The sequence below is a fragment of the Hyperolius riggenbachi genome, chromosome 1, assembly GCF_040937935.1.
Source record: "Hyperolius riggenbachi isolate aHypRig1 chromosome 1, aHypRig1.pri, whole genome shotgun sequence".
NCBI classification, from domain to species: domain Eukaryota; kingdom Metazoa; phylum Chordata; class Amphibia; order Anura; family Hyperoliidae; genus Hyperolius; species Hyperolius riggenbachi.
Window position 1 is genome coordinate 295,797,922 of NC_090646.1, and position 23,682 is coordinate 295,821,603.

The 23,682-nt window shown below is 44.2% G+C and overlaps 1 protein-coding gene across 2 annotated transcripts in view; it reads right to left on the reverse strand.

Moving 5' to 3' along the window:
* Window positions 1-23,682, reverse strand: part of RANBP3 (RAN binding protein 3) — a 139,726-nt gene that overhangs the window by 38,479 nt on the left and 77,565 nt on the right. The window contains exons 5-9 of one of the 2 annotated variants that reach the window (XM_068233743.1): window positions 20,298-20,369; window positions 9,961-10,026; window positions 7,932-8,024; window positions 7,735-7,841; window positions 2,699-2,818 (exon numbers count right to left, since the gene is read on the reverse strand). In XM_068233743.1, coding sequence (XP_068089844.1) covers window positions 2,699-2,818; window positions 7,735-7,841; window positions 7,932-8,024; window positions 9,961-10,026; window positions 20,298-20,369 — 458 coding nt within the window. The remainder of the gene's footprint in view (window positions 1-2,698; window positions 2,819-7,734; window positions 7,842-7,931; window positions 8,025-9,960; window positions 10,027-20,297; window positions 20,370-23,682) is intronic. The other variant, XM_068233744.1, reaches the window with a different exon arrangement.

Sequence of the window (23,682 nt, forward strand, 5' to 3'; positions counted from 1 at the left end):
GTGTGACAAACATGCAAAAGAATAAGAAATCAGGAAGGGGGCAAATAGTTTTTCACATCACTGTATTTTCAGCTGTTTCACACTTTTTGGTTATGTACTTTACTTCCACATGTGTTAATTCATAGTTTGGATGCCTGCAGTGTGAATCTACAATGCTCATAGTCATAAAAATAAAGAAAACCCTTTGAATAAGAATGTGTGTCTAAACCTTTGTACCGTATGTATGTACGCACGCACACATATGCGCATGTGCCGCACGGACAGCTGTTGGGACAGGAGCAGGACAGGCCAGGGAGCCAGGCGGGCGCACGCATGCACAATGACATGTGGCGGCGGTGACAGACCTAGAGCCCGTTTTTAAACAGGCTTAGGTCATCTACCGTATTTTCCGGACTATAAAGACGCACTTCTCCCCCAAAAGTGGGGGGGAAAAGTTAGTGCGTCTTATAGTCAGAAGGTGTCCCCCACAAATACATATTGCAGCTAAAGATCACAGCCGCCTGCTGCCCAGCATGGTAACCGGACCACAAGACATAAGGAATAAAGATCACCTACTGCTGTGTGAGCTAAGAGTTGCCGATAGTGTTGAGGGCGGGACCACAGCTCCTTCACTGGGCCAATCACTACCCTTATTCAGTAGCAGTAGCCTATCAGATGTCAGTGATCTGATACGTCATTGCTACTGAGCCAGTGCAGTGATTGGCTCCACGGAAGGACCCTTCTTCCTGCTCTTGTGGCCATCCATTAACACAGAGCAGTGGGAGATTTTTAATCAGTGTGTGCTGTGTTATTATTTTTCCTACCATTGCTTATTCCAAGTGTGCTGACTGTGGTCATCTTCAGTTAAAGCATTGAACTCAGGCAAACGGCAAATATTTATATATATATATATATATATATATATATATATATATATATATATATATATATATATATATATATATATATATATATAACTTTTTTATTCATTTTATTAATACAGGGTCTCGTTGGTAGGGCTAACTCCAGGCGCAGTAGGAGGACGACCTCTGCACCGGCTGGGAGCCCGGGCGGATATGCAGCGTGGGACATGCCGGCTGCAAGGAGCTGGTGGAAGCCCTGGGTAAATAGGTAGGTAGCATAATATGCTTGATGATTCATTTAAGTACATCAATTGCAAAATAATTTTGGTGTATGAAGTAGTAATGCTTCTGTCTCAGTGTTTAACATAGGCCTCTGAAACACCACAAAATTCATGGATAAACTTGTGTAGGCTGGGTACAGAAATCAAGGGCAAGGTTAATCGCAAAATATCAGCTGGCAAATAATGAAGCTTTATAGCTTGTATTTTTTACTAATCTTAGTCCCTTTATATATGGATGTACCCAGATCCATTCAGCTTGAGGTTTAATACTAATAGCAAAAAAGCAGGGGAGGCAAAAGGCATCACACAGTAAGTAGTAATGTGGTGAACTAATGGTGAATACACACGGTTCGTTCCCGCATCGAATGCGCCGCTCGACTCCCGACGATTCGATTATTTCCAAACATTTCCGAGCGCATTTCGATGATTTTTAGGTCGATTGCCATGTAAAGTATAGCAAATCGATCTAATGATCCATCGAAACGCGAATCGGACATGTCGGAAATAAATGAATCGACGGGAAAGATCCGTGTGTATCCAGCATAAAGGAAGTTTGACAGTTAACAGATTATAGGCATGAGCCTGAAAAACTGCCCCAATACCCCAAGCAGGCGAGGACATCCCACTCTAAAGCTCCAAGAAGAGTCTCCACTTTAAAGCATCTGGATTTGCATTCATTATAAATTTTCAAAGCTTTTTTTGGGGGGGGCACTTTACATCCAATACCTCCTTTCATCCTCCATATCAGGAATTGCTATGCCAATTGGGTTAACTGAGCCAATCCACCTCCTATCATTAAGAGACATTAGATCTTTGTAGCCAGTACTGTAAAAAGACTTCAAAAGTTCCTTTAACTCAGAGTATAAAAAAAAACATTTTAAGCCAGTGCTGGACAAACTATGGCCCGTGTGCGCTGTTACTCCTCCTCTCCAATCAGGCGAGTGTTCAGTTCCTCTCTTTCTGCCCACACGCAATTCTGCAGGGAGGGAGCAATTTAAAGGGGAACTGAAGTAAGAGGTATACGGAGGCTGCCATATTTATTTCCTTTTAATCAATACCAGTTGCCTGGCAGCCCTGCTGATCCTCTGCCTCTAATACCATTAGCCATAGCCCCTGAACAAGCATGCGGCAGATCAGGTGTTTCAGACTTTAAAGTCAGATATGACAAGACTAGCTGCATGATTGTTTCTGGTGTTATTCAGATACTACTGCAGAGAAACAGACCAGCAGGTCTGCCAGGCAACTGGTATTGATTAAAAGGAAATAAATATGGCAGCCTCCGTATACCTCTTACTTCAGTTCCCCTTTAAGGAATTTGGCCCACAGCATGTGGCCAGGGCCACACAAAGTTTGCCCAGCACTGGTTTAAGCCATTTCCACAGTGTTCCCAGTCTTTTTATAAGCCACGTATGCTTTATAAATGCATAAACCTAAACCAGTTAAATTATGTATGGCTGCGTAATATGTCTGCGCTATATAAATACTTAAATAAAAACAAATTTGAAAACAAATGTCGGGATTAAACTACATGGTTACCTTCACAACCTTTCAATTAAAAATTACAGGACAACATACTTTTACTCTATCTCGAAGATTTTGACCAAAGACAAATGATTGCTGTGCATTCTGCTCCACTCTCTCAACGCCTTCAGTGCTGAACAGACTCGCAGAAGAATCTGGTTGCATCTCATTGGCCTGAAGTAGAAAATAAATCACGTATTTCAGTTTAAGGCCTCTTTCACAGTGGGACGTTAAAGTCACACAACGTGCCCCTAACGCAGCGCATGTAGGTAATAAAACTGGACGTTATTTTGTACCGTTATGTGTCTCTTGGTGCGCCATTTTCATCGCATACTGATGGAACAAAAACAGTGCATGCTTTACATTAAAAAAAAAAAAATCATTACTGAGCATGTGCAACACACAACGCAGCACATTTATTGCTAAGCGCACAGCATGCAGCACTTTCTAAATATTGCTACACGTTACACACAACGCAACGTGTGCACTGAATGTCACACAGACTTTGTATTGCTGTGCGTAAGGGCCCTTTTACACCTAATCAGTTGCTCTCAGTTATAACTGAAAGAAAACGCGTTTTTTCCATAGCAGTGCATTGGGAAGAAGATTTCAGTCAAACGCTAAAGACAAAAGAAAGAGAGCCCAATATAGTGGAGTATGCAAAACAAGGGGTTGGAAATGAAAAGTATATATTGTATATACACAAACGTGTGTTACCTCCTAGGTAACCACTGTATAGGCAGGTGAGGAGATTAGACCTGTCCTCACTCAGGATTAAAAGTCGCTCTCTGTAGATAAGGAAATAAGGGGCAACACTGAGGCGCTATTCGTGACCTTGAGACTATACTGTGTACTCCTATCTGTTTATTGCCTGAGGAAGCGGGGAACATACCCGTGAAACGCGTTGCACTGTTTGTTTTGGAGTATATGAATAAACCGGTTGTCATAAAACTGACGGTATCTTGTCTGCTTCAGGGAGGCGAGTCCACCACCACCTCCTGAGGGATTTTAAGCCTTTTAGAACCTTTTATCCTGCTGGCGCCTCTGTTCACTCTTACATTATTAGTTAAAACGCGTTAAGTGTAAAAGAGGCCATAGGAAAACATGGACATTACTTAGAAAATCAGTTTTCTTTCCGTTTTAACTGAGAGCAACTGATTAAGTGTAAAAGGGCCCTTAGTCTGTGTTATTTTTTATAATGTGCGACTTTAACGTCCCACTGTGAAAGAGGCCTAAAAGTTCATAATTTACAAGCCATTTAATCTACATTTTAGAATTCATGTCAACACTGAAGAAAACCAGTCTGCTATAAATGCATTTGAGCAATAGAGCTTTAGTTTTAGTTTATAAATATGATAAAGGACAGCTATACTTTTTCCATTTTATTTTATACCCTTAGGAATGTCAAAAATTAATGCTATAAATGAACTTTGTACTTTTAAAATATTTAGGGCGAAAAAACAGCATATACTAGTCTCAGCATTAAGGCAGAGGAACCCAGATCATATATTCAGTGCTGTTCTCCACAAAGTCTCAGGCCCCGTTCACACTGCATGCGTTTCCAGCCGCGTTTTGGAAACGTGTGCAGGTGGCCAACACGCACGACATCAGACAGTGAATAGAGTGCACTGTCTCATGTTCACACTGCATGCATTCCAGACCTGTGCGGTCCGGGAACGCATGCTGCACTCATTTTTTGCAAAAACGCGTGGCTGTACCATTCACTTTTCAGTGATGGGATCAGCCACGCATCGCACACAAACGCGGATGGCGTGCGTTCGCATGCGTTGCGGTCCGCACGCATGGCCATCCGCGTTTGTGATGTGAACGGGGCTTTAGCCTCCACTGGTGTGTAACCCAGTACAGAAGACTGTTGCAGCCTTTAACAATCTACCAACCTTGCTTTAGACCCAATGGCAAGGTCTCAGGTTAATGGTCAGTGACTTACCAAGTTGCAGCCACTAGACCTTTTGCAACAGAACAGAGTGGCACGGGAGTGATCGGTAAGACTCAGAACTGATGTCCACATACAGCCGCCACTTCTTTGGCTCAGGTATCCTTTAAAATGTGTTCCCTTACAAATGTTTTATACTTTTTAGTGTTGCAGTTTCAGTGTTTTATCCAGATTTGTTTTTGTTATTTCTTCAAGCTTGGTGGCATAAAAAAAAAAAAAAAGCCAGGTGGGGCAGGACAGGGAAATACAAGGCCGGCACTTCAATAGGGGCAAGCTGGGCATTTTCCCAAGGCCTCCCCCCAATTGACTGTGCAAATTACAAGTGTACTCCTCTGCTGTGTGATTGCTGAGCACTTCTGGATGGGAGAAATTATACTTTGTGCTTCTGGGTGGAAGAAATGATGTTTTGGGATGGAATAAGTTATGCTGGGTGTTTTTGGGTGGAGAAATGAAAGTGTCAAAAGTCCGTGCAGCTCTTCCCCAGGGGGTGTCTGGGAATCCCTGCAAGGAGCAGATGGAGTGTAAGCTCTTGAGCCCAGTGTGCAGTGGGGACCCTCCGATGACATGTCTGTTCTCTTGCCTAGTTCTGACATTCTCATTCCTCTACATTGTAAGCTCACAACAGCAGGGACCTCCCCTTCTAGTGTTTCTTATTCTGATGTAATTTATCATATCAATATGCACCAGTATTGGTGATGTCTCCAACCACACAACAACGTATGTATTTGTATTTCTGAAAGTCCTGATTGTAAAGAGTTTTGAACGTCTCATGTGTCTATGCTCCCCACTATTTGTTTTGTACTATGCACAGCACTGAAAATGTTGGCACTATGTAAATAAATAATGGCAGCAGCAATTTAGTTGCCCTGAAATAGTCAGACGGGTTTACAGGTTGTTGTGGCTACCAGGGACCAGTTCCACCCTGCTGAGAAATTGAGGGCTGCAGCGAGCCTATGTTATCACACTGTGGAGTCTCCTTCAAGGCATCCAGTCATAGGACCTCCCACACATCTCTTCCAGGACAACTTCTTTACGCTGAAGATAGTTCTTAATGACTTTAGCTGTATGTTTGGGGTTGTTGTGTTGTCTTGCTGCAGAATACATTTGGGGCCAACCACTCACCTACCTGATGGTATTGCATGATGGAGAAGTATCTGCCTGTATTTTTCAGCACTGAAAACACCATTAATCCTGACCAAACTTCCAACTCAGTTTACAGAAATGCAGCCCCAAACGTTCAAGGAAATTCCACCATGCTTCACAGTTGCCTGCAGACACTCATTGTACCCCTCTCCAGCCCTCTGACCCACAAACTGCCTTCTGCTACAGACAAATATTTCACATTTTGAATAATCAGTCCAGAGAACCCGATGACATTTTCCTGCACCACAGTGCCTATGTTTCAGTGCATACTTGAATCGCTTGTCCTAGTTTCCACGTCAGAGGTATGGCTTTTTGGCTGCAACTTTTCCATGAAGACCACTGACTTCTCTGGACAGTAGATGGGTGTACCTGGGCCCCAGTGGTTTCTGAACTTTCAGAGCTGATGGCACTGCTGCACATCTTCAGATTTTAAAGGGAAAGAAGATTGATGCATCTTTTATCTGCTGCGCTAAGCTCCTTGGCCGACCAATGAGTCTATGATCCTTAAAGTGGACCCAAATTAAAAATGAAAGATTTCAGAAATAAAATCCATTTTCTAAATTATAATTATAAATAGCAACCTTTTTTCAGCTGCATGATGACAAATATAAAATATGGTACTTATACGTTAGCCGGGCGCATCCGGCAGGTGGCGCTAATTACTATTCCCCCTCCAGGCCGACATGGATAGTAGGGAAAGATGTAACTCTGGTGGAGTTTTGTCGCCACCTGCCGGATGTGCCCGGCTAACGGATAAGTACCTAAAATATTTTACATTTATTGGAGCAACCCCTTCCTTTCTTTTCAAATTGCCGGGATTTTTCCGGCAAACTGGTGGAGTAGATGGTGTCCGGCAATGGAGGAATTGCTAATGGCTGCCCCCAGTATAACCCTAGCTATGAAAAAAGAGAAGGGTGAAAAGCATGCACTGAAATGATCATAGGTTTCAAGGAGTGTTTATTTATCTTTGTATGTGTCAGAGTGGTGCAACTAAATATTTTTAATTAAAAAAATGTTTGGTTTGGGTCCGCTTTAACATTTCTTTATCTTGAAACCCCAGTCTGCTTTGAAATCTTTGTCTGGGAAAGACCTTGCTGATGCAGTATAACTACCTTGTGTCTTGTTGCTGTGATCAATCTTACCATGACATGAACCTGTATTCTACAAGCTCATTTTGGTAGCAGAGTTTGGCTGTTCCTCACCCAGTTTTAAAGCCTTCTACACAGCTGTTTATGTTTCAGTTAATGACCGTCTCAACCTACATGTGACATTGATTATCATTGGCACCTGTTTGGTATAATAGGTTTGTCATACACCTGAGTATAGTCCTACAAAATCCCTGACTGTGCAAGTGTACCTACAAATGAGAGTTGATGGTGGTTTCAAGGCAAAAGGTAATAACACAAAACATTGATTTGATTTCAATTTTACTTTTGTTCGGTCACTTTGCATTTTGTAAATTAATAAACAATCATTTAGATTTCTGAAATATTTTCTTTGTTTACAGCATGTTTTCACACCTACCTAAAACGCTTAGGGCTCGTCTCCACTAGTGCGGCGTGCGTCTCGCAGACGCACGCCGCACTGAGCCGGTGGGCGGGATCGCAGGCGAATCCCATGAGCCGTGCCATGCACGGCTATGGGATTCGCAGCCTCCGCGGCAAATTCTGTGGGGGGTTCCAGACGAATCGATCCCGCAGGCGATTCAGCCGCGGCGCCGTCATCCCCTATGGCAGAGTTTCCCCATGCGAATCATGTGCGGGGAAACTCTGCAGAATCGCCGGCGAAACCGCCCTAGTGGAAACGGGCCCTTACACATTACTGTGTGTGCTTGCATACATTACTGCACTGAATCACTGGTTACATTTTAGGTCTGCCTGAACTATGAATATGATGGTGACCCTACATAAAAATAGGCATAACAAATTGAAAATGATAAAAAAACAAAAAAAAAGACAAAAAAAAAAAAAAACACAACACCACCAAAACTTACTTTTTCAGAGGTAAGCACTAAAGCAGCTTGACTTAAAATAGGTTTATTTGATGATGATACACAGGGCTCAGGGGATACACTGATGCCATTGGTTCCACTGTTGAAGACTATCAGAGAAAAAAAATAAAAAATAAAAAATACATGAGAATTTTAAAACTCTACTATAGACTATATACATTCAACGTAACTTTTCAAACCTGTTGTGGAGAAAGCTTTCGGTTGTGGAGCTTGTAACACTGCTGGACGTAGCACACTTCGCTGCTGCTCTTTAGGCTTCTGGCTTGGAAGTCCTAAAGTACACATGTTTTTGAGATAGATATTCACATCTTTAACACTATGATGGCACATTCACAGCCTATGCACTTGAGTGTTTTGTTTTTCCAGTATATTCTATTAAAAAGCATTACAATCCATAGAATATTTTAGTAAAAACAAAGTTTTTACAAAATAAAACTAACGTTCCTGTCTAACCCTTATGCTGAGAATAAACTGTACGTTTCTGTACAGTGTATCGAGCCGCTGATGGCGCGATTGATAATATTAGACGCGTCCGATACCCCGCCAAAACGATTCCGCAGGCAGAACAATAGAATAAAACGAAAAGAAAATAAGAAGTACCCGCGGGGATGAGCGGGAATCGATCCGGGCGCCCGCGCCGGAATCCATTGTGCGGCTTTATACACGGTACAGAAACGTACCGTGTATTCCCACCATTAGATACCCAGAGGCTGAAAATTGCCTGCTCATTCTGTTAGCCTGAAAGACTCCCCTGTACTGAAACAAGCATGAATGTAAGATGGTGAGATCACTGCCAACTTAAAGTGGTCTGAAAGCATTATTACTTTGCTTTAAAAGATTCCTCACAGCTTGAAAGCCACTACACCAGAATTTTTTTTAGCATAACATCACTGAAATGGTTAAACAAAAGCACTTTGTCCTGCTATTCAGCTTCAATTCACATATAAACTGTAGATAACAGTATCTTTGTTTACATTCCAATGTTGTTACAATGTGTGTAAACACAGTTTAACAAGTAAAATGGAGCTCTGTGCTTGCTTCAGACACACACACAGTTCAGAAAAGCTCATTAGAAAATGTTAAAGGAGAACTTCAGCCTAAACAAACACACTGTCATTAAGTTACATTAGTTAGGGGCAGCCATCTTTTTAGTTGAAAGGAGGTGAGGGAGCATGAGACAGTTCCAACTGTCCTATGTCCTGATCACCCCTCCCAGCTGCTCACGCTAGGCTTCAAATCTCAAATTCAACATTTAAAAAAAAAAAAAAAAAAAATTGCACCAAAACTGCAAAAGGAGTACAACATCAGAAATCCCATCATGCTTTGAACAGCATAAGGGGAAAAATGCCCGGGCAGTTTTCTTCTGTACAACTAAAAATAAGGCTTGGGTAAGAAAAACAAAGTTCTGATGCTGTGAAACTGTTAAAGAAACACCAAGCCTCTTTAGTGCTGCGGAGTAGATTTTGTCTGGAGGTTCACTTTAATATATAATAAAAAGCAGTATGAATTAAATGCAATGCCAGCTTTCAGGGTACGAATAAACTACACTTTGTAAATGTGTAATTTGTAAACAGACAAAATTACTTATGCACAAAAGCAAATATGATAACTGTGCGAGTAATAAAAAGTTGGAAAACATTTTTATTGAATGGTTTGTCGGATTTTCAGACCACTTTAAAGAGACTCTGAAGCGAGAATAAATCTCGCTTCAGAGCTCATAGTTAGCAGGGGCACGTGTGCCCCTGCTAAACCGCCGCTATAGCGCCGCTAAACGGGGGTCCCTTCACCCCCAAACCCCCCACTGCGACACTCGGTCGCATACTTGGTCGCTCCTGGAGGCAGGGCTAACGGCTGCAGCCCTGCCTCCAGTCGCGTCTATCAGCGGCGCATCGCCGCCGTTCCCCCGCCCCTCTCAGTGAAGGAAGACTGTGGTCCTTAAGTGGTTAAACTTGCCCATTAATGGTACAATGTTTCCTTCAGATTTGGTCTTTTGACGTAATTTTTATGATTGAACTTTATAGAAAAACGACAGAGTGCAAATTGTCAAAGTAGAACCTGCATTTTACAGGACAAGTCAGAAATCTAGGTCTGACTTGCGTACACGTCACCCCATAGGATTTTCTTTAACAAGTTATACCTACATTTCAAAGACTTCTAGTCTGGCATATACAGTACTTTATTGCAGTTGCCAAAACAAGCGATACATACCTGCACTGGGAGCTTGTCCATGAATTAGTGTGGGAGGCTTTAGTCTGAAACCACTGGATTTTTCTTCTAAAATACATTGGTTACAAGGTTAGTAGTTACATCTCCATACATTTATTATTATAATTTTAAAAATATTCCTAAGATGTCTGTACATTCTACAGTAACATCTACATGCATTTTTTACAGTTAGGAATAAATACGGTATTTTTTGGACCATAAGACGCACCTGACCATAAGGACGCACCTAAGTTTAGAAGGCAAAAAACAGCGGGGAAAAAAAAAAACATACATACTAAACCTTGTGTGCTTGTGTGCCCATGGTTCAGGGGTGTCTTGTGGCGCTTCTCCCTGTTACAGTGATGGCAGATTGGACATTTATATGCTGCCTGGACAATATGTGGCGATTACAGCAATCACAAGCCTGAACAGGATAGGTATATCTTCATGTTCATTTCCTGGCAACTTGAGGTTGAACAATATATAAGATTCCATTCCAGCAGTGTAGAGTGTATTGGCCTTTCCCCTTCCGGTGCACAAGTGTATATTTCCTTTTTCTCACAGTGTTAATGTTATGTTGTACCTTCACCTAACTTCAAAATTGGGGCTTGTTTAATAGTCAAATGGTGCTTTTTCATTTATTTTTCTAGCTTTGAGAGCTAGGGACAGGGGCACTGCAGTGTTAATGCCAAAAGCCATCTCTGAGCCAGGTGTACTCCACACATACTACATAGCTAAATGTAATGCACCTTCTGTCCTGCTATGCGGTTCATTTGGTAGGAGAGATTGTGAAATGACAAGTTAGCGCTGTGGCCTTTCAACTGCCCCCCCCCCCCCCCTCCTCTCTCCACATAACAGAATGGTTGGCTGTAGCAGAGTGGTCTGTCATCCAAAATTATAGTTATCAATCAACTATTGACTGCCATAAGGACATAAATAATAGGTCTCTCTGATCCCCTTTTCACTCTGTAGCTTGCTGGGATTTTATTTGGATTTTAAAGGGAACCAGAGACGAAGCACCCTCATGTATTTTACCATATGTATCAGTGGGAACATTAGAGAAAACACCTACCTTGCTTACTGTTTCATTCTGCACTGCACAGCTCGCTTCTAATCAGCCCTGATAAAATCCCCGACTAAGCATTCAGTATGGCTTTGTTCAGGAATATTTATAGCTCAGTCTGTTTTCTCTTATGTCTTTTCAAGTCCAAGCCTGCCCCCTGCTGGCTCTGCTCAGGAATCATATCTGAGTCATTATAGCAAAGCCAGAATAAATGCTCAGTCGGCGATTTTATCAGGGCTTTTAAGAAACAAGCTGTGCAGTGCAGAATGAAACAGAAAGCATGGTAGGTGTTTTCTCTACTGTCCCCACTGATATATATGGTAAAATACATGAGGGTGCTTCATAAAATACATGAGGGTGCTTCGTCTCTGGTTCACTTAAAGAGCAAAGCAGCAGGGGTGTGTGTGTGTGTGTGTGTGTGTGTGCGCGCGCGTGCGTGCGTGCGTGTGTGTGTGTGTGTGTCCTGGCTCACAGCTGGGCGTCTTTTCTCTACTCTGTGTTTAGAGGCCCTGCGACCCTGCTGTGTGTCAGTCTCTCAGCCCCCTCTTACTTGCTGCATGTCATGTAAGCTTACCAGACATGTAGGAAGACTGGGGCTGAGAGACGACACAGAGCAGGATTCCGGGGTTCTAAACATAGAGCATAGATAGAGATGTCCAGTTGTGAGCAATGATCAGGTGATTCACACATGGTGATCTGTCTGGATCTAAAGTGAGGAACAGCAGCAGCTCTCCCGCTGATCTGCACACACGAGGCTACCCGGCCACAGCTCAGGTCCCGATGGTCTTGGAGGTGGGACCACTGCTCCCCCATTGAGGCCAATCACTGCACTTGTTAAAGAGACACTGAAGCGAAAAAAATATATGATATAGTGAATTGGTTGTGTACTATGAATAATTACTAGAAGATTAGCAGCAAAGAAAATATTCTCATACTTTTATTTTCAGGTATATAGAGTTTTTTCTAACATTGCATTATTCTATAATATGTGCAGATTACACAACACTCAGCATTCAAAAGGAGTCTTTCAGAGCAGTCTGAAGTAATGACCTCTCCTCTAGCAGAGAAAAAGTAAACAGTTCACTTACAGTTGAGATAATAAAAGTCAGATAACAGCCCTCTCCATGACTAAGACTTAAGGTAGCCATACACTGGTCGATTTGCCATCAGATTCGACCAACAGACAGATCCCTATCTGATCGAATCTGATCAGAGAGGGATCGTATGGCTACCTTTACCGCAAACAGATTGTGAACCGATTTCAGCCTGAAACCGTTCACAATCTGTGGTGGTGGTGGTGCTGCCGCCGCTTCCCCCCCATCCTGCATACATTACCTGCTCCGCCGGCGCGACTCCCGGGTCTCCGCTCTTCTTCTCCGCTCTGGTCTGGTCTCCGGCATGCTTCCCTTCTTCCTGTCTGGGGGAAGTTTAAACAGTAGAGCGCCCTCTACTGTTTAAACTTCCTGCCGGGACAGGAAGAAGGGAAGCATGCCGGAGACCAGACCAGAGCGGAGAAAAAGAGCGGAGACCCGGGAGTCGCGCCGGCGGAACAGGTAATGTATTGCGGCTCTATTGCGTCGGTCGTCGGGCACTCGAACGCCGCTAGCGATGCGCTCTTTACCCGCGGGCGATCGACGGTTATTTTCCGCACGGCGCGATCGGACGGAATGGATCGAAATTCGGCGTGTAGCGCGAACGATTGGCAGCAGATTCGATCCCAGTGATCGAATCTGCTGTCGAAACGGCGGCAAATCGGGCCAGTGTATGGCCAGCTTTAGTCGGAGAGCTTAATGGCTTGTTTGTATAGAGATAACTGGAGTTTCTCAACTCTTCCTGTACTGGAAACAATTAGACTGATGTATCTGATCTTAATGTTTTATTTCTTAGCTGTACTACACATACAAATCATAATATCTTTTTTTTCGCTTCAGTGTCTCTTTAAAGGGGTTCTGTGGGGGTTGTGGAAGAGAAAAACTGACACTTACCTTGGGCTTCTATCAGCCCCGTGCAGCGGTAATGTCCCACGCCGTCCTCCTCCCATCTGCCGTTCTCCGCCGCCGGCCCCGGTCTAATTGGCATGGGATCCAACTGCGGCTGCGCTAGAGTGGCCGCGCACCCGCTCGCTTCCGCCTGCGTCATCGGAAGCTTACTGCGCAAGCGCAGTACAAGGCTCCGTTGTACTGCGCCTGCGCAGTAAGCCTCAGATGACGTGAGCGGAGGCACGGCAACGTGCATTATTCGTTTGTATGTCAGCCGAATAATAGCCCGGTGCCGGCTGCGGGGAACGGCGGATGGGAGCAGGACGTCGTGGGACATTACCGCTGCACGGGGCTGATAGAAGCCCAAGGTAAGTGTCAGTTTTTCTCTTCCACAACCCCCACAGAACCACTTTAAGTGTCAGCGACCTATCAGATGTCAGTGGGAGCCATTCCTTAACCATTTAAGCCTTCTGGACGTAGAGGCTACGTCCAAAAGGCCATGTGCACTCCCGCAGCCGATCGAGAGCTTGCACGCGCGCTAGTCCAGGGATCAATAAATCGGGACATGGTGCCCGATTGTTGATCCCTTTCCCCGGCGGAAAAAGCGACTGCTTCTCTTGGAAGCCTCGCTCTGTCTCTTACGCCCCCCCCCCCCTACGTGCATGTTACGCTTAAACTCATGGTTGCCATCTTGTGGCCAAATAGTAAAACTACATCTACATGCAAAGAAAAAAAAAAAAAAAAACATTTACATCCCGCCCTCCCAAAAATACCCAAATAAAATGTTTAATAAAGAAAAAAAAAACATTACAATAAGAAAAAAAATTAAATATTTACGTAAGGGCCTAAACTTTTTAAATATCCATGTAAAGATGAAATTTTTTTTTTAATATTATAAGCTTGTAAATAGTGATGCGTGCAAAATGGGAAAAATGCACTTTTATTTCCAAATAAAATATTGTCGCCATACATTGTGATATGGACATAATTTAAACTGTGTAATACCCGGGACTATTAGGCAAATACAATTATGTGGGTTTTAATTATGGAGGCATGTATTATTTTAAAACTATAATGGCCGAAAACTGAGAAAATTATTTTTTTACCTTTTTTCTTATTCTTCCTGTTAAAATGCATTTTCAGTAAAGTAGCCCTTGGCAAAATATACCACCCAAAGAAAGCCTAATTAGTGGCGGAAAAAAGATATAAATCAATTGATTGTGATAAGTAGTGATAAAGTTATTGGCAAATGAATGGGAGGTGAAAATTGCTCGGATGCATAAAGTAAAACATGACTGAAGGCTGAAGTGGTTTACAAACAAAGTAACGACTCCCACTGATTTCTGATAGGTCACTGCTACTCAGCAAGTGCAATGATTGGCTCCAGTGAGGAAGCTGTTGTCCCGCCTCCGAGACTATCGGGAACCTGTTGCAGAATGTATCATCCGGCATCATTGGCAGGGGGAACATATCCAGTTCGGCCTATCTGGACAAGCTCCCTCGTCCAGATAGGCACTGCTGCTCGCGCCGCATGGTACTTGATTTTCTGAGATACATGGAAGAGAGGAAAATGGAAGCTGCCATCTTCACTCCTGCTTTAGTTTTGGATTACACACCTACAACAAGCATGCAGCCAGTGAAACCAGTAAGCATCTGATCTGCATGCTTATTCTGGGTAGCGACTTAAAGGGAACCTAAACTGAGAAGGATATGGATTTTTCCTTATGAAATACCTGTTTCCTGACTCTCCTGCTGATCCTGTGTCTCTAATACTTTCAGCCACAGCCCCTGAACAAGCATGTCTGAAGTCAGACTGGAATAGCTGCATGCTCTGTCGTAATCTTAAAGGACATCCGAGGTGAAAATAAACTTATGAGAAAAACAATTGTATCTATCCTCCTCCAAAAAATTTTAGATATCCCAGTTTTATTTTATATTTAAATCTAGTTTTTAAAATGTTACTGTTTCATGGTCTCTTCTCAATGACAACTTCATGGAAGTATGCCAGAGCTCAAATCTATGAATTATTGACGGTTTTTATCTCTTTTCTGCTCTCAGAAGCTGTTTACTAACAGGAAAGTGTTTTATGGCTGTAATTCCTTATCAGTGAGGGATATGCTATAGTCTGACCCAGTCCCGACCCGGACAGAACCTGTCACTTGTATAGTGATGTTTAACTCTTTCAGGCAGAAAAAGGAAAAAAAGGAACACAGCCTAGTTTTTTGTGTGCTTGGCACTGTACATACACGTCTATCCCATCATGTCACATGTCACCTCGGTTGTCCTTTAACCATTTCAGCCCGTGTGGATTTTTCCCCTTATGCATCAGAGCAATTTTCACCTCCCATTCATTCGCTAATAGCTTTATCACTACTTATTAATCTATATCTTGTTTTTTTCCACCACTAATTAGGCTTTCTTTGGGTGGTACATTTTGCTAAGAATTATTTTTTTAGAAATGCATTTTAACAGGATTAATAAGAAAACAATGGAATAAATGCATTATTTCTCAGTTTTCAGCCATTATATCTTTAAAATAATCCACGCTACGAAAATTAAAACCCACCGTATATACTCGCATACAAGCCGAATTTTTGACCCCCACAAAGGGGGTCAAAAGTTGGGGGGTCGGCTTGTATGCGAGTCTCTATTGTGGTGGTCCGCGGCGCCCCCCGCCCGCTCGCTCCCTCCGCGGCCGCCGCTGCTATTACCTCTTCAGCCGGCGGCCGCTTCCTCTACTGCGGGTGCCCCTCTCGCTCTGCTCTGCTCGCCGTGTATCACAGCAGCGCGCCCAGAGCAGAGTGAGAGGGGCACCCGCAGTAGAGGAAGCGGCCGCCGGCTGAAGAGGTAATAGCAGCGGCGGCCGCGGATCACTAAACTGGGCACTATACTGGCTAAACTGGGCACTTTACTTGCTATACTGGACACTTTACTGACTATACTGGGCAGTTTACTAGCTATACTGGGCATTATACTGGCTAAACTGGGCACTATACTTGCTATACTGAGCACTATACTTGCTATACTGGACACTTTACTGGCTAAACTGGGCACTATACTGGCTAAACTGGGCACTATACTGGCTATACTGGGCACTATACTGGCTATACTGGGCACTATACTGGCTATACTGGGCACTATACTGGCTATACTGGGCACTATACTGGCTATACTGGGCACTATACTAGCTATACTGGGCACTATACTAGCTATACTGGGCACTATACTGGCTATACTGGGCACTATACTGGCTATACTGGGCACTATACTAGCTATACTGGGCACTATACTAGCTATACTGGGCACTATACTAGCTATACTGGGCACTATACTAGCTATACTGGGCACTATACTGGCTATACTGGGCACTATACTGGCTATACTGGGCATTATACTGGCTATACTGGGCATTATACTGGCTATACTGGGCATTATACTGGCTATACTGGGCACTTTACTGGCTAAACTGGGCACTATACTAGCTATACTGGGCACTATACTAGCTATACTGGGGCACTATACTAGCTATACTGAGCACTATACTAGCTATACTGGGACACACTGGGGGGATCACGCGGCCTGCACCAATCCAGCATTTCCTACCCCCAGCTTATATGGGGGTCAATCATTTTTCCCTGTTTTTTTTTAGGTAAAAGTTGGGGGGTCGGCTTATATGCGGGTCGGCTTATATGCGAGTATATACGGTATGTATTTTATTTGCCCGTTTGTCTCTTGACTGTTATGACACCATTTAAATTTTGTCCCTATCACAATGTATGGCGCCAATATTTTATTTGGAAATAAAAAGGTGCATTTTTTCTGTTTTGCATCCATCACTATTTACATGCTTATTTAAAAAAGGTTCAAATGCATATTTAAAAAGTTCAGACCCTTCGGTAACTATTTATGTCTTTTTTTAATTGTAATTTTTTTTCCCCATAAAAATTTTTATTTGGGTAATATTTTGGTGTGGGAAATAAACAGTTAATTTTTAATGTTAATACATGTGTAAATGTAATATATATGTAGATGTAGTTTTACTATTTGAGTAAGGTTTTTTTTTCCTCCTTGTGCTTCTCGCTAACCGGAAGCACAAGGATGACGCGGAAAATTTTACGTGCAGAAAGACTGAAGCCTCTTGTAAAAGTGCTTCGGTTTTTCTGCTGGGAACACGGATCGGTAATCGGGAACCATGTTCCCGTTCAATGATCCCAGGGCTACCGGGGGACAGCACAGAGGCACTCCCACGATCGTGCGCGGGAGCGCAGCGCCGCCCGGACGTGAGCAGGCGGCAGAAATGGTTAATAACAGTCGTAATCAAAACAAATATGGGCAGAGAGGAAGTGGCAGTTCTTCCTCCCCCCTGCCCGTCTATAATTTAGCCCCCTCCACTCGCTGCTATAGTTCCCCTTATTATTCTCTGCACACAGCACGCAGGGGAGCTACACTGTGTGAGATCCCCTGTGCGCAGTGATTCATATTGCGAACTATAGCAGCGAGTGGAGGGGCTAAAGGCCAGCAGAGGGGAGGAAGAGCTGCCACTTCCTCCCTGCATACATTTCATGTCAGAACAGGGCCGCAGGGGGCACTGGAGTGGGGAGGATGGTGCTGCGTGCTAGTCACACAGCAACAGGAGCAAAATATATTAAAAGTAGTGTGTGTGTGCGTGCGTGCGTGTGTGTGTATAAAGTTGAGGTCCATTCATGGAACATACCGGATGGACTTGTACAGTTCACCTGGCAGAACTAAAGAGGTCACCACCAGTGATACATTTCAGAACGTAAATCAGGGAGATGAAGGATTTTACAATGGGAAACTGCTGATTAAATCTCGAGGGAACACCAGGGCAGGAGGCAGCTCTTCTTGTAGTAAAACACACACGCACTGATCCTGCCCCCCGATCGCCTACAGCACCCCTCAGACCCCCCCCGCTCACCCTCTCAGTCCACTGTTTGCACCCAATCACCCATCAATCACCCCCTGTCAACGCTATATTTTAGATTAGGTCCTAAACTGCCCCCTGGGGGCTCCAGATCACCCCCCCCCTCACACACACACACCCTCAGATCCTCCCCAGACCCCCCCCCCCCCCCCGTGTACTGTATACATCGATCTTCCTCTGTAGTCACCCACTGATCACCTGTCAACCACCCCGTCACTGCCACCCATCAGATCAGACCCTAACCTGCCCCTTGTGGGCACCTGATCACCCACCCACACCGTCAGATCGCCCGCAGAACCGCCCTCAGATCACTTCCCAAGTGCATTGTTTACATCTGTTTTCCCCTCTAATCACCCCTGATCTGCCCCTTGCAGGCACCCAATTACCCGCCACACCCTCAGACCGCCCTGATCACCTCCCCATTGCATTGCTTGCATCTATTCCCCCCTCTAAGCATACCCTGACACACCCATCAATCACCTCTTGTCACCCCCTAGCACTCCTATCCATCAGATCAGGCCCTAATCTGCCCCCTGCGGGCTCCTGATCACTCGGCCAAACCCTCGGATCCCCCTCAGACCCCCTTCCAATCACCTCGCCAGTGCATTGATTGCATCTATTCTCCCCTCTAATCACCCCCTGAGACACCCATCAATCACCTCCTGTCACCCCCTAGCACTCCTATCCATCAGATCAAGCCCTAATCTGCCCCTGCGGGTTTCTGATCACCCGGCCAAACCCTCACCCGCCCCATCGCAGTGACAGAAATTTTTTTTCCTGATCACTGCTGGTCTCTACGACTTAATTGTGGCTGAGACCAACCGTTATGCCACACAATACGCAACCGCCAATCCAAGAAGCTACCATGCCCAGCCTTTTTTGGTGGAAACCACTCCAAGTTTCCAAACGTAACATTTTTGGGGGCCTTCTCCTTAACATGGGTCTAGTCAAAAAATGTATTGCGGTCTTATTGGTCTACGCACCCAATACATCACATGCCCATGTTCTCTGCTGCCATATCCAGGTCACGATTTGAGAACATCTTGCGCTTCCTGCACTTCAGTGCCAATACAACCTGTCATCTAAGAGGCCACCCTGCTTATGACCGGTTCCAAAAAATTCGGCCCCTCAGACCACCTGTCATCAAAATTTGCAGATGCTTATAGCCCTGAACAGTAATTTTGAGGCATTTGGTTTCTAGACTACTCCTCACGGTTTAGGGCCCCTAAAATGCCAGGGCAATATAGGAACCCCACAAGTGACCCCATTTTAGAAAGAAGACACCCCAAGGTATTCCGCTAGGTGTACGGTGAGTTCATAGAAGATTTTATTTTTTGTCACAAGTTAGTGGAAAATGACACTTTGGAAAAAAACAAAAACAAAAATAAATTTCTGCTAACTTGTGACAGAAAATAAAATCTTCTATGAACTCACCATACACCTGACGGAATACTTTGGGGTGTCTTCTTCCTAAAATGGGGTCACTTGTGGGGTTCCTATACTGCCCTGGCATTTTAGGGGCCCTAAACCATGAGTAGTAGTCTACACATGTGGTATCGTCGTACTCAGGAAAAGTAGTATAATGTGTTTTGAGGTGTATTTTTACATATACCCATGCTGGGTGGGAAAAATTGTTCTGTAAATGGACAAGTGTGTAAATCAAAAAAAAATGGACATTTACAGAGATATTTCTCCCACCCAGCATGGGTATGTGTAAAAATACACCCCAAAACACATACTGCTTCTCCTGAGTACAGCGATACCAAGTGTGACACTTTTTTGCAGCCTAGGTGCGCTAAGGGGCCCAAAGTCCTATGAGCACCTTTAGGCTTTACAGGGGTGCTTACAATTTAGCACCCCCCAAATACCAGGACAGCAAACACACCATACAAATGACCCCATCTTGGAAAGTAGACACCCCAAAGTATTCAAAGAGGGGCATGGTGAGTCCGTGGCAGATTTCATTTTTTTCTTTTGTCACAAGTTAGCAGAAGCCGAAACTTTTTTTTTTTACTTGTCAGCACAGAAAGTTAAAATAATTTTTTGACAAAATTCATGTCTTTTTTGTTGAATATAATAAAAACTAAAACTCACAGCACCAATCATATAGCACCAAAAGAAAGCTGTATTAGTGACAAGAAAAGGAGGTAAAATTCATTTAGACAGTAGGTTGTATGGCCGAGCAATAAACCATTAAAGCTGCAGTGGTCTGAATGGAAAAAAAAAAAAAAAAAGTGTCTGGTCCTTAAGGGGTTTTATGACTGCAGTCCTTAAGTGGTTAATATGGCTGGCAGGCAAATTTCTTCAGGTTCACTGACCTTATTTTGAATGTTAAAGCAAGTGTGATGAAGCTTACCTGGTTCCGAGTCTGAGTTACCAGTGGAGGGCTGAGAGAAGTTGGATGGCATGAAGACATTGTTCTTTGTTACTGTAGGTAAACACAGAAATTAATATGTAAATTTAAAAAAAAAAACAAAAAAAAACACATACTGCTTTTAAAGTGTACCAGAGATGAAAGATATTTCAGGTACCATACTTACCTAGGGCTTCCTTAAGCCCCCTTGAGGCTGGTCAGTCCCTCCCAGTATCCCTGGGTGGCTCCTGTCCCCTGCAATACGGCCCGAAAGCCTGGCTGAGTTGGGCATGCATGATCCCCTGCAGCTGGGAGCGTTCTGCGCAGTATTACTGGATAGCGATGAGGGAGCATGCGTGGCAGGGCTGCACATGCATGACTTGGCCAGGCTACCGAGCCTAACTGCGGGGCACAGGAGTTACATGGGGTGATGGTGAGCAGCCTCAAGCGGGCATAAAAGGAAACTTAAGGCAAATACAAAACAAAAAACGGATCTACTTACCTGGGGCTTCCTCCTTCCCCTGGCAGTCTGACCCTCGCTGTAGCTCCGCTCCCAGCCGGGAGTACCCTCTGTAGCAGCCGGCGACTTGGCAAAAATCGGTCGCTTCTGCACCTGCGCACAGAACACTCCCGGCCATGGGAGCACGGCCGCACAAGCAACCGCAACAGATTGCTGGCTGCTATGGAGGGAACCCTGGGACAACGGCTAGGAGAGGAGCTGCGGCGAGGGACAAAGGCTTCCAGAGGGGGGGGGGGGAGCCCCAGGTAAGTAATTTTTTTTTGTAACGCATGAAGTTTCCTTTAACCTCTCTGGCGGTATGCCCGACAATGTCGGGCTAGCCGCCGCAGGGGATCGCATGGCCCCGGGAGGATTTTTTAACAAAATTTGTGCCATTTTCTTCAGCTAGCACTTGGCTAGCTACCTGTGCCCCCCAAGTGCCTCCGCAATACATACCCCCCAGGGATCCCGCGATGGCGCAGCCTCCCGATCAGCTCCAGGCTTCGCTATGGGGAGGATCGGGACTGCGCATGACATGTCCGATCGTTGCCATATCGACGTCTGAAGCTAAATGGGAAGCTGCGGCTCTTGCGGGATCGCGTCTGGGTAAATATTACCGGCGGCGATCGGGGGGAGCAGATAGGTGGCGGGGGACTTGGGGGCCACAGGTAGCTAGCCTAGTGCTAGCTACGAAGATTAAAACAAGTTTTGTCACAAAAATCCCTCCCACGGACGCAGCCTTATAAACTGCGTACCGCCAGGGAGGTTTAACAAGCCCCAGGTAAGTATAGAACCTGATATATCTCATGTCAGGTTCACTTGAGGCTGCTTTCACAGTAAGATGTTACAGGCGCGCGTTAGTGCAGCCTGTAACGCAGCCCACCGCACAGCAATGAAAAATCAATGGGCTGTTCACAGTGCCCACGTTGTAACGCAGCAAGTAAAAAGAAAGTGCTGCATGCTGTGCGTTATACGCGGCTAAGCCGCGTTAGACTGTTTGCACATGCTCAGTGATGTTGGAGGAGGTCTCCCCTCCTCTGCGGCCAACCACATGGCTAATTAATATTCACTGCACTGTGACGTGCAGTTTACACTTCCTGGAGCGGCCGCTCTGTGCGGCGATTGGCTGGCGGGACCACGTGATATGGATCACGTGGTCTCCGCATCGCACAGCACAAAAAAGGCGCACTAAGAGCTGCATAACGCAGCTCTTGGTAGAGTCGTCCTCCAGCACCACCAGGCGTTGCGTTAGGGGCACGTTATGCGACCTATAACATCCCCTAAAACGCAATGTCCTGGAGGGAAAGAAGCCTTAAAGTCTAGCATAAACATTTGAATATTATAAAAACTGGGGGGTGGGGGTGGGTTAGGGTAGTCTAGCACCGGTTCCGAGCACTAAACAAGTGTTCAGCTATTGCCGAGAAGCAGCTGACCGTCTGTCAACTGCCAGTCTGACAGAGGGCTATTTTACAATACATGTGATTCCAATGTGATTTTACATGAGATTCTGACTTAAGAAATTAAAAAAAAAAAATTCTGCGTTCTCTTTTTGTGTTGCTAGCATCCTGTAAAAATCGCAAATTGGAATTGCAGCTTGTAGTGTAAAAGAAACCTGAGGGTTTTTATTTTTTTTGTTTTTTTTTAAGCTTTGTCCATTTGAAATATCAGTATATGAAAGATTTAAGTACACTTTTTTTTGGTTCTAGCCTCACTTGTATAAGAACTAATAAAAAACCTGAAATTAAATAAGACATCATTAGGCATACAACGCAAAAAATAACCCCTCAAAACAGAAATAATTGAAAATGGTCAAACCAACAGCAGTACTTCTCAAGCCATGTGGTAATTAGTCATTTTAATTACCCTTGAGTTTTTGGCACACTTGGAATGCATCAATTTACATAGCACGATTGGCCTTTCTAACGGTCTGCCTCTCAAAGGCAACCAGGTTAAGCTGATCCATTTACAAAAGCATAAGCTTCAATTTAGAAAGGGGAGGGGGGGGGGGGGATAAAATAAATGCTAAACTGAGATTGCCCTCAAAAGTACTATATAAATGGGATATATCTGAGTTTTATAATAAAACAAGCAAAAAAGTGCTAGCGATTGTTCTATTATTGAAGTGTTCTTCTGCACGCAACGATCTTTATGCCAAGTACACGATGAGATTTTTTTTTAGCCAGATTTCATGCCAGATCGATTTACAACATGTCCAAACTGATTTCCGATCAATTTTCCATGGTTTTGATGGAAAATCGGAAATCAGATCAGACATTGTTGGAAATAATCGATCTGGCAGGAAATCAGCCAGAAAATCTCAGTGTGTACCTAGCATTAGTTTAACGACAATTGAAGTGAGAAGTATATAGAGGCAGCCATATTTATTTACTTTTAAACAATGCCATTTGCCTGGCACCCTGCTGATCCATTTGGCTCCAGTAGTGTCTCAATTGCACCAGAAACAAGCATACAGCCAATCTTGTCAAATCCGACAATGTCAGAAACACTTGATATGCATGTGCTTGTTCAGGGCCTATAGCTGAGGCGGAGGATCAGCAGGACATCAAGCAACTTGTAATGCTTAAAAGGAAATACTTAGTATTGCTAATCCTACTGCTTTAACAGCCATCTTGGGAGAGGCGAATCTAGCATGTGTACCTAGCTTAAAAGACACCTGAACTGAGAGAGATATGGAGTAGGGTTGCATTGGTATGAAAATCCACAGTATGATAACCGTCTAAAAAAAACAACAACAAATAAACAAAAAAAAAATGTATAATACAATTATTTGGACCTGGGCTTCCCCCTTACATTAAACAGCATATCTATGATTTAGCCGCCGGGAGACTTGGGCGCTTGGTAAAGCTGTAAAACATCTCACTCTACTCC